Source organism: Cucurbita pepo, chromosome LG01 (assembly GCF_002806865.2).
Source record: "Cucurbita pepo subsp. pepo cultivar mu-cu-16 chromosome LG01, ASM280686v2, whole genome shotgun sequence".
In the NCBI taxonomy this organism is placed as follows: domain Eukaryota; kingdom Viridiplantae; phylum Streptophyta; class Magnoliopsida; order Cucurbitales; family Cucurbitaceae; genus Cucurbita; species Cucurbita pepo.
The window spans coordinates 16583678-16595388 of NC_036638.1; the positions used below are offsets into that span (position 1 = coordinate 16583678).

The window sequence follows — 11711 nt, forward strand, 5'->3', positions numbered from 1 at the left end:
CTTTAAAATATATATATATATATATATATATATATATATATATATATAATCTACGAGTTTTATAAACTATACAAGGCTCGTATCCGTCTCAAATCCATATCCCCTCAACTTGAAATGAGTATCATAATACTCGGTAAGTAGCTCACTTGTAGACTTATTAGTATGTTTTAGTCTTAGTTTTTTTTTAATCTCATTTTAATCGTTGGCGTCACACGACCTTATTGAATTATTAGGTTCCAACGTGTACGTTGGAACCAATTCTAAACAATTATGGACCATTCATCATGACAAAAAAACAATACATTGATTCATTTTCTAGAATCAGACAATAGGACAAAGGCTCACCCTGCGTGGTGACCTTGGTGGCAAATTACCTGGTCACACAACTTATAGTTACCACAACGTCATTTACGATCACCCACTCCGTATGACGTTGGTAACTAATTATCCGATCAGATATCGTGTAATTACCATAAAATCTTTTATGATTACCTACTTTTAGTGTCTTTGGTGGCTATTTACCCAATCAATTATCGATAATTAACATGAAGTCCGGTAAAATTACGTGTTTCTAGTTACCTTAATGATTAATTACCTGATTAATTAGGGCGAACTTATTTAGAATTAAAGGTTGTGGTTGATATATTAATTCTTTAATTGAATTTAATGCGTTTATTATTGTGTAAGTATTTGATTATAATTATGGGTTTAGTTAAGTCTAATTTATTTTATTTATTCTATATTCAAAATATTTTTACTTAGGTTAAATTACCATAAAGGATGACTATGAAAGCTATTATAATTGTATTTAAGATATTATGACCGGTCAATCATAGTCGGAGAGATTGCTAGAAATGGTCTTCGAAAATTGTCAGTCGCTAGATATAGTCATCAACGACAATTGCTAGATGTGGTCGTTGGTGGAGGGTGCATAGGGTCGTCGAGGTGGGAGACAGTGGTGTGGGGGTATTTTGGTCTTTTTTATACATCACGAAACTCTATAAAAGTCGTTTTCTTAAAAAAAAAAAAAAAGCACTTAGAAAGTAGATACATTAAAACAAAAACCTATGATAATGATGACGGTTGGATACGAAGATGTGAGCTATTTATCCAACACATATAAGTTAGATCTCAAGACGTTATTTAATACATATGAAAAAACGCTTAATTACGAAAATGACATGTTTGAAGATTCCTATACATTTCTAAGGAAGCTATCCTTCATGTTACTACAAAATCATGACGGAAATCTTATGTAGAGAACAAAACTTGTCAAACCTACAACCCGATTCGATAAAAGAAAAACACAAGGCTTCGAGATTTCCCTGGTCGCTTCATTGGATCGTTTGCGAGTACCTCTAGTATCAATGAATGTTATTAAGCTACAGGAATTTTTGGTTCGCCTAAATTCACGAAGCACTCTGCTCGAGCCATACGCCCCATCGCTGCATTCCACGATACGAGATGGTCCATGAACATATTGACATACTCTTTTTTATCATTCTGTGTCAAGGTATGATACAAATACAAATCAATGATCAACTAGAGAAATTTTGGAAAGATAATCAATCACATTGTGCCTTTTCTTGAATGGAACTATTACTTTTCTTTTACTAAGTTCGATAAAAGTTAACTTCAAACTAACAATAAGCACCGTAGAAACTAACTGAATCATTGGAGAGAGGAATGAAGTATTCTTTATCAGGATGTGAAAACCTTTCCCTAGAAGACACGTTTTAAAAACCTTGAGAGGAAGCCCGAAAGGGAAAGTCCAAAGAGAACAATATCTACAAGCAGTGGGCTTGGACTGTTACAAATGTATCAGAGCCGGATACTGGGCAGTGTGCCAGCAAGGACGCAGGGCCACGGAGAAGGGAACGAATGCCAACGAGGACGCTAGGCCTCGAATGGGGGTGGAATGTGAGATCCCACATCGGTTGGAGAGGGGAACGAAACATACTTTATAAGGGTGTGGGAACCTCTCCTTATCAGACACGTTTTAAAAATCTTGAGGGGAAGCCTGAAAGAGAAAGTCCAAAGAGGACAATATCTACTAGCAGTGGGTTTGGGCTGTTACAAATGGTATTAGAGCTGGACACTGGGCAGTATGCCAGCAAGGATGCTGGGCCATGGAGAAGGGAACGAATGCCAATGAGGACGCTAGGCCCTGAATGGGGGTGGAATGTGAGATCCCACATCAGTTGGAGAGGGGAACGAAACATACTTTATAAGGGTGTGGAAACCTCTTCTTATCAGACACGTTTTAAAAATCTTGAGGGGAAGCCCGAAAGGGAAAGTCCAAAGAGGACGATATCTACTAGCAGTGGGCTTAGGCTGTTACAAATGGTATCAGAGCCAGATACTGGGCAGTGTGCCAACAAGGACGCTGGGCCACAGAGAAGGGAACGAATGCCAACGAGGACGCTAGGCTCCAAATGGGGGTGGAATGTGAGATCCCACATCGGTTGGAGAGGGGAACAAAACATACNACAGTATGTCAGCAAGGATGCTGGGCCATGGAGAAGGGAACGAATGCCAATGAGGACGCTAGGCCCTGAATGAGGGTGGAATGTGAGATCCCACATCAGTTGGAGAGGGGAACGAAACATACTTTATAAGGGTGTGGAAACCTCTCCTTATCAGACACGTTTTAAAAATCTTGAGAGGAAGCCCGAAAGGGAAAGTCCAAAGAGGACGATATCTACTAGCAGTGGGTTTGGGCTGTTACAAATGGTATTAGAGCTGGACACTGGGCAGTATGCCAGCAAGGATGCTGGGCCATGGAGAAGGGAACGAATGCCAATGAGGACGCTAGGCCCTGAATGGGGGTGGAATGTGAGATCCCACATCAGTTGGAGAGGGGAACGAAACATACTTTATAAGGGTGTGGAAACCTCTCCTTATCAGACACGTTTTAAAAATCTTGAGGGGAAGCCCGAAAGGGAAAGTCCAAAGAGGACGATATCTACTAGCAGTGGGCTTAGGCTGTTACAAATGGTATCAGAGCCAGATACTGGGCAGTGTGCCAACAAGGACGCTGGGCCACAGAGAAGGGAACGAATGCCAACGAGGACGCTAGGCTCCAAATGGGGGTGGAATGTGAGATCCCACATCGGTTGGAGAGGGGAACAAAACATACTTTATAAGGGGGTGGAAACCTCTTCTTATCAGACACGTTTTAAAAATTTTAAGGGGAAGCTGGAAAGAGAAAGTAAAAAAAAAAACAATATCGGTTAGTGGTGGTTAGTGGTAGCTGTTACACTAAATTTGGATATTTGAATGTACAGAGACCCAAATGGAATGAGTTCAGAAGAATAAGGACTAAAATGATATTTTTAAGCAATAAATTAAATACGACAGGCATTCCGACAGAGTTTCATACCTTGTAATCCAGATAATAAGCATGCTGGGGAAGGAAAAAACAACGACATGTTATCATCTATGATCAGCTCAACTGAAGAAACATAACCTATATTTGATCAAGAAAGAAAAGAATTTCATACCTCCCACATATCCAAGCAGATGATTGGCTGCACAACAAAGTATGGTAAATCAAATTTCTGGGAATAAAAGAACCTTGTACTCAAAATCGAACATTGACTTACAATGTCATCCCAGACAAGCGGGCTTGTCGCATTCGAAGTTGTGATCACAGCGAGTCGTTTTTCTTGTCTCTTTACTGATACAATGAATGACGGTTCAGGAGAATCAAAGTAGACTGGGTTAAATGATCAGTCATGAAACAGAACTCTCAATCCGAATATAGAAAAACGATCGGCACGATATTTTGTCGAGCTTTAGATCATAGACTTGAAGGGGGAAATGGCAGTAGAAAGAAGATAATAACGTTTGCATATCTAATATCAACCATAAATGGTTGCAGATTTCCCAGACTGGTCTATTACGTATCGCTGTCAGGCTCACGGTTCTAAAATACGTCTACTAGGGAGAGGTTTCCACATCTTTATGAGGAATATTTCGTTCCCTTCTCCAACTGACGTGGGATCTCATAATCCACCCCATTGGGAGCCAACGTACTCGTTGGCACACCACCCAGTGTCTGGCTCTGATACCATTTGTAACAACCCAAGCTCACCGCAAGCAGATATTGTCTGCTTTGATTCGTTACGTATCGCCGTTAGCCTCATGGTTTTAAAACGCGTCTACTAGGGAGACGTTTCCACACACTTATAAGGAATGCTTCGTTCCCCTCTCCAACCGATGTGGGATCTCACAATCCACCCCCCTTGGGGGCCAGCGTCCTCGCTATCACACCGCCCAATATCTGGCTCTGATACCATTTGTAATAGCTCAAGCTCACCACAAGCAGATCTTATCTACTTTGGCCCATTACATATTGCCGTCAGCCTCACAGTTTTCAAACACGTCTACTAGGGAGAGGTTAGGGAGAAGTTTCGACACCCTTATAAAGAATGCTTCACCCCTCTCCAATCGACGTGGGATCTCACAAGGAGCGAGTCCAAAAGGAGACAAACTATAAAATATGATAAGCGCACTAACAGCCACTAAGTTGAGTCAAAATAACATTCCGGAAAGAACTCCTCAAAAACTTCCACCAAACAGTACTTATTATAACGGTGTTAAAGAGCAGTAATTAAAAAGGTTGAATCAATGTCTGAAAACTTACAAACAAGCCAAACCCAGCCAGAACCAAAGTGTGAAAGAGATGCTTGTATAAACTTGTCCTTGAAATTGGTAAAAGAACCAAAATCTTTTTCAATTTGTTGTAGAACACCAAGTATGGGCATGCTTCCTCCTCCAGGTTGCATGGATTCCCAAAAGAAGTCATGATTCCAGACCTGAACATACATAAAGGAAATGATATCGTGCACTTCCCGAACTTTATCATACACGTTACTACAAAATCTACAAATGTGACATGTTTTTTCAAGATCCATTCTAAAAAAAACAATTCTATATCTCATACAATGATGTAGAACGCACAGGACATTTGCGCACAAGACCTCGTCTTTTATGGGTTAATGAGATCAAAGATCTTTTATTAAGAAATTCGGATCGAGACGAAATAAGGAAATTTTTAAGACAAGTTTCTTCTTTGGTCGGATCGTTTTTGATTCTGTAGTTTAAAGGATTTTTCTTAGCAAGATCTTTGTTTCATTTGGCATGCTTTTATAGTTCCCTTTTAATCGTTTATTGAGTTCATTATATCTGTTTTTTAGTTTTGTTCTTATATCACTCCTTTCATGGAGTTTGAAATCTTTTTGTTTATTGTTTAAAAGAATTGTCTAAACGTTCAATTCTTCGTCTATCCACACCAGCCACCATATGTAGCAACTAACAGGATAGCGATGCTATACTAAACTCCTATTTCCCCCCTTTTTCCCTTTTAGAGTATTGAACACCAAGTCTGGTAATCATGCTTCAAAGAAATCCTTCTGTCCCAATATATTTTTTTTTAAAAAAAAGAGGGATAATGCCCACCACTAGCAGATATTGTCCGCTTTGGCCCGTTACGTATCACCGGACGGTTTTAAAACACATCTGCTAGGGAAAGGTTTCCACACCCTTATAAGGAATGTTTCATTCTCCTCTCCAACCAATGTGAGATCTCACAATCCACCCCCTAAAGGGCCCAGCATCCTTGCTGGCACACCGTCCGGTGGCTGGCTCTAATACCATTTGTAACAGTCTAAGCCCACCGCTAGCAGATATTGTCCACTTTAGCCCCTTACATATCGTCGTCAGCCTTATGGTTTTAAAATGCGTCTGCTAGGGAAAGGTTTCCACACCCTTATAAGAAATGTTTCTTTCTCCTTCTAACCAATGTGGGGTCTCACAAATAGGAACAATCAGGTAAGGTCAAGTAGCTTTTGAAAAAGTAACTAAAAGACTTGCAATGAATGAGTCAACAAGAATATCACGAAGGTTTAACTTTAGCCAAATAATTTGAAGTAGACCATGGATTAACATTGAAGTACCTGGGCAGCATTGTTAAACTCAGGTAAAGGATTTCCATTGTTATATGTTACTTTGAGAAGTTCATCTAAAGTGTGGCCATATAAAATATCATTTTGGCTCAGTTGTTTGTTTAGACCTTCAACGTAATTACGGTGATGTTTACCCCAGTGAACCTCCAACGTCTTCCGGCTCATATATGGCTCTAAAGCATCCTGAAAGTAGAGAGCAAAATGAAACATAGCAGTGTTATATGTTGTTAGATATATATCCACTTCTTACCAGTAATGCTACAAATATGACAAATTTATAATCCGTTTGGTCGAAATTTGTAGGCTTAATATTGTAACAGCTCAATCCCACCGCTAGCAGATATTGTCGTCTTTAGGCTTTCCCTTCTGGGCTTTCACTCAAGGTTTTTAAAACGCATCTAGTAGGGAGAGGTTTCTACACCCTTATAAGCAATGCTTCGTTCTTCTCTCCAACCGATGTGAGATCTCACAATCCACACCCATTGGGGGTCTAGCGTTCTCGATGGCACACCACCCAGTGTCTGGCTCTAATACCATTTGTAACAGCCCAAGCCCACCGCTAGTAGATATTGATTGTCCTATTTGGGCTTTCCCTTCCAGATTTTCTCTCAAGACTTTTAAAACGTGTTTGGTAGGAAGAGGTTTCCACACCCTTATAAGCAATGTTTCGTTCTCCTCTCCAACCGATGTGGGATCTCACAATCCATACCCCTTGGAGGCCTAGCGTCCTCACTGGAACACCACCCGTGTCTGACTCTGATACCATTTGTAACAGCCCAAGTAGAAAATATTATCATCTTTGGACTTTCTCTTCCAGGCTTTCTCTCAAGGTTTTTAAAACGAGTCTGGTAGAGAGAGGTTTCCATACCCTTATAAACATGTTTCGTTTTCCTCTCCAACCGACGTGGGATCTCACAAATATGGTCTATGATCCAAAGAGGAGAAAAGATGGCTACAAATAACATGGGATAAGCAATCCACCCCAAAAATGAAGGATTTAAAAAGGACCCCATTACACATAAATACAAGAAATTGGTGTTTGTTAAAGCATAAGGCACATGAATGCAAGATTAGGTGTACAATATGCCAAAAAAGTAAAAAAAAATTCATGAGAGGAGAGAAAAGAAGAAAAGAAGAGGATAGGTGCCTTATTGAGGTCACCACATCTTAATTGACCTATCTCAGGTCTTGTTGCACATTTTAAAACAGGACAAGAATACTAAGGCTACTACATTCACATTTAACGCCAGTAAATTAAACCTGCTTTATGTGGGTCCTAATTGTACTACTATCTATTAAACCTGTTTTCTGTGAATCCTAGTTTACGGAAATAAAATTCCAGGACCAAGAGTTTACAGGAGTGCTGTAATGGAACGACACAATTTCAATATCATGCAAGGTGTGCAATGATATTTGAGACTGTAACGACCCAAGTCCACCGCTAGCAGATATTGTCCTCTTTGGGCTTTTCCTTTTGGGTTTCTTCTCAAGATTTTTAAAACACGTCTGCTAAGGAGAGGTTTCACATCCTTATAAGGAATGTTTCGTTCTCTTCCCCAACCGATGTGGGATCTCACAGAGACAAGACTCTTAAAGGTAAATGGAAAAACATAAAGCTTGATTTTGCAAGTCTGCCTTTGGCGATCTAGAACTACATCGAAGAGTTAGTGCCAGGCTAGCCGAAAATCAAAGCTTATCAGATATGTTTCCTTCTAAAAATGACATCTAAATATCTCTGACCATCAAGTGACTAGCATTGGAATTCTATGAGAAAGAAGCAAATATCTGCAAGAAACAGTCCATAAAACATGGGACTTTAGTTGCAAAATAAGTACGCACACCATTAGGTTGATCACTTACAAGTTCATAGGGGGGCGTCTTCAAGCCATAATAAGCAGTGACTTTCATTCCTCTTGTGGTTACATCAGAACTTCTCTTATGCAACTTACTACGATGCTGCAAAGAACAAACATGTGTGATGATCAAATAAAACGCTCTCTAAAGGCCTTCGGCATGAATAAAGATATTGACAATTTTCCGAGATGTGAAAACGGTTACAAGATAGGAACTAAGACTCGCAGCAACTCTTTGGGAGAGTTGCATTGAAAAAGAAGAAAAACAGATACATCAAATACGTTCGATTTACAATATAAATTGAATCTGTTATAAGAAGATCGAGAGGAAGAGAGATGAGCTACCTTGATAACATTAAAGTTCCTCTGAAAATTATTTTGCTTACTTAACGTTAGCAGCCAAAACATATAACCATAGGAATCGGATAAGTTCAAAACTTCGTGTTTAAATAGTAACAAACATCTGGTTAGAAACGAAATATTCTTTCAAATGCACAATTTTTCTGAATATAAGAACTTGGTTGAGAAGGTCAATGTGTCTATATCTCCCATATGGAAAGTTTTTATGTCAAACTTAAATGGGAATAATATAGTACCTGAAGAATTACAGGACTACATAGGTCATTGGCCCAACACCGAACTCCACATATATCGTCTCTTTAATATTAATAGCACATATTATCGATGTGATTCATAATAATGCAGAAGAAACAAGGAATGGAGACTATGCAGACAAGCAATGGGGAAGAGAGAGAGGGAGGGAGAAGTTAATGTTCGAAATCACGAACCTCCACAATGGTAAGATTTTGTCCACTTTGAGCATAAGCTCTCATGGTTTTACTTTTAGTTTTCCCAAAAGGTCTCATACCAATAGAGATAATATTCCTTACTTATAGACTCATGAGCTACTCCTTAATTAGCTGATGCGGGACTCCTCTCCCAACAATCCTCAACAGTTAAAAGACAAAGTTNAAGCCATAATAAGCAGTGACTTTCATTCCTCTTGTGGTTACATCAGAACTTCTCTTATGCAACTTACTACGATGCTGCAAAGAACAAACATGTGTGATGATCAAATAAAACGCTCTCTAAAGGCCTTCGGCATGAATAAAGATATTGACAATTTTCCGAGATGTGAAAACGGTTACAAGATAGGAACTAAGACTCGCAGCAACTCTTTGGGAGAGTTGCATTGAAAAAGAAGAAAAACAGATACATCAAATACGTTCGATTTACAATATAAATTGAATCTGTTATAAGAAGATCGAGAGGAAGAGAGATGAGCTACCTTGATAACATTAAAGTTCCTCTGAAAATTATTTTGCTTACTTAACGTTAGCAGCCAAAACATATAACCATAGGAATCGGATAAGTTCAAAACTTCGTGTTTAAATAGTAACAAACATCTGGTTAGAAACGAAATATTCTTTCAAATGCACAATTTTTCTGAATATAAGAACTTGGTTGAGAAGGTCAATGTGTCTATATCTCCCATATGGAAAGTTTTTATGTCAAACTTAAATGGGAATAATATAGTACCTGAAGAATTACAGGACTACATAGGTCATTGGCCCAACACCGAACTCCACATATATCGTCTCTTTAATATTAATAGCACATATTATCGATGTGATTCATAATAATGCAGAAGAAACAAGGAATGGAGACTATGCAGACAAGCAATGGGGAAGAGAGAGAGGGAGGGAGAAGTTAATGTTCGAAATCACGAACCTCCACAATGGTAAGATTTTGTCCACTTTGAGCATAAGCTCTCATGGTTTTACTTTTAGTTTTCCCAAAAGGTCTCATACCAATAGAGATAATATTCCTTACTTATAGACTCATGAGCTACTCCTTAATTAGCTGATGCGGGACTCCTCTCCCAACAATCCTCAACAGTTAAAAGACAAAGTTGTTAGAAAGCACGACTCTCCACTATGATATGATATTTTCCATTTTGAGCATAAGCTCTCGTGACTTTGCTTTTGGTTTCCCTAAAAGGCCTCATACCAATGAAGATGTATTCCTTACTTATAAACCCATGATCATTCCCTAAATTAACCAACGTGGGACTCCCTCTCAACAATTCTCAACAATCCTCCCCTTGAACAAAGTACACTATAGAGCCTCCCCTGAGGCCTATGGAGCCCTCAAATAGCCTCCCCTTAATCGAGGCTCGACTCCTTCTCTGGAGTCCTCGAACAAAGTACACCCTTTGTTCAACACTTGAGTCACTTTTGACTACACCTTCGAGGCTCACAACTTAAGTTCTGGGCATGACTCTGATACCATGTTAGGAATCGCGACTCTCCACAATGATATGATATTGTCAATTTTGAGCATAAGATCTCATATCTTTGCTTTTAGTTTCCCCAAAAGACCTCATACCAATGGAGATGTATTCCTTGCTTATAAACCCATGATCATTCCCTATATTAGCCAACGTGGGACTCCCTTCCAACAATCCTCAACAAAAGTAACTTCCATATGAGGAACTATTGCGTTCTATAATCGTTCAATGATAGAATTCACATGAATAAAGTAAACTATATGAAGTTCAAAGCAAGCATTAATCAGAGAATATCAAGGAAAGGCACTGTACCAGACAAGGATGCTTGACGCTCTTTAACTGCTGGGAAGAATTGCACAGCAGAAGCTGAGAGTTAACATTCAGAGGATTGTAGCAAGAAATCATTGTTCTGTATCTCTAGCAACTAAATATTCACTAGCTGCTGCAGCCGTCTGAAAAACGTAACACACTGAATTCAGACCACAAAGAATTAATGACAAACAAAAAAATTTCAACCCAAACTAATTTCACGATGTCTAGTTTCATTAAGGCATTAACTCAAACAACTTATGTGCATTTCATGCTTAATAAAAACCAAACACTGTTTTCTTGCTACCAAAAGAATTTCCCAATTTCAAAATCGAACACTTCGATTACAGGACGTAGAGAATTAAAACGTTGTTCTTAACATTTCATCACCAATCAAACAGATATGGAGGGTCATCTTCTCAATACAGTGACACTCTCTCATNTACTTTGATACCATGTTAGGAATCGCGACTCTCCAGAATGATATGATATTGTCAATTTTGAGCATAAGATCTCATATCTTTGCTTTTAGTTTCCCCAAAAGACCTCATACCAATGGAGATGTATTCCTTGCTTATAAACCCATGATCATTCCCTATATTAGCCAACGTGGGACTCCCTTCCAACAATCCTCAACAAAAGTAACTTCCATATGAGGAACTATTGCGTTCTATAATCGTTCAATGATAGAATTCACATGAATAAAGTAAACTATATGAAGTTCAAAGCAAGCATTAATCAGAGAATATCAAGGAAAGGCACTGTACCAGACAAGGATGCTTGACGCTCTTTAACTGCTGGGAAGAATTGCACAGCAGAAGCTGAGAGTTAACATTCAGAGGATTGTAGCAAGAAATCATTGTTCTGTATCTCTAGCAACTAAATATTCACTAGCTGCTGCAGCCGTCTGAAAAACGTAACACACTGAATTCAGACCACAAAGAATTAATGACAAACAAAAAAATTTCAACCCAAACTAATTTCACGATGTCTAGTTTCATTAAGGCATTAACTCAAACAACTTATGTGCATTTCATGCTTAATAAAAACCAAACACTGTTTTCTTGCTACCAAAAGAATTTCCCAATTTCAAAATCGAACACTTCGATTACAGGACGTAGAGAATTAAAACGTTGTTCTTAACATTTCATCACCAATCAAACAGATATGGAGGGTCATCTTCTCAATACAGTGACACTCTCTCATCCAGTCAAAAGAACACAAAAGAAACGATTGCACGAAAATAGAACATGCGATTTTCTACAAGCCCAAAAGCCAAGTTCTTCAAAT

At 38.8% G+C, this 11711-nt stretch overlaps 1 protein-coding gene across 1 annotated transcript; it reads right to left on the reverse strand.

The window, feature by feature from the left end:
* Positions 1-1083: 1083 nt before the first annotated feature.
* Positions 1084-10593, reverse strand: LOC111788066 (superoxide dismutase [Fe] 3, chloroplastic). The gene is made up of 8 exons (XM_023668219.1): positions 10425-10593; positions 7830-7925; positions 5961-6152; positions 4649-4820; positions 3606-3679; positions 3504-3530; positions 3383-3406; positions 1084-1503 (listed from the first exon to the last, which is right to left on the reverse strand). Exons 1-8 carry the CDS (start codon positions 10515-10517, stop codon positions 1378-1380), a joined length of 804 nt encoding a protein of 267 aa, XP_023523987.1. The 5' UTR covers positions 10518-10593; the 3' UTR covers positions 1084-1377.
* Between the last annotated feature and the right edge of the window lie 1118 nt (positions 10594-11711).

Coding starts and splice junctions, on each gene's coding strand:
- LOC111788066 (XM_023668219.1), bottom strand. CDS start 10,517: ATGATTTCTTGCTACAATCCTCTGAATGTTAACTCTCAGCTTCTGCTG. Junction 3,680..4,648: donor TGGCTGGGTTTGGCTTGTTT/GTAAGTTTTCAG, acceptor TCATTGTATCAG/TAAAGAGACAAGAAAAACGA. Junction 1,504..3,382: donor CTTATTATCTGGATTACAAG/GTATGAAACTCT, acceptor ACCTTGACACAG/AATGATAAAAAAGAGTATGT.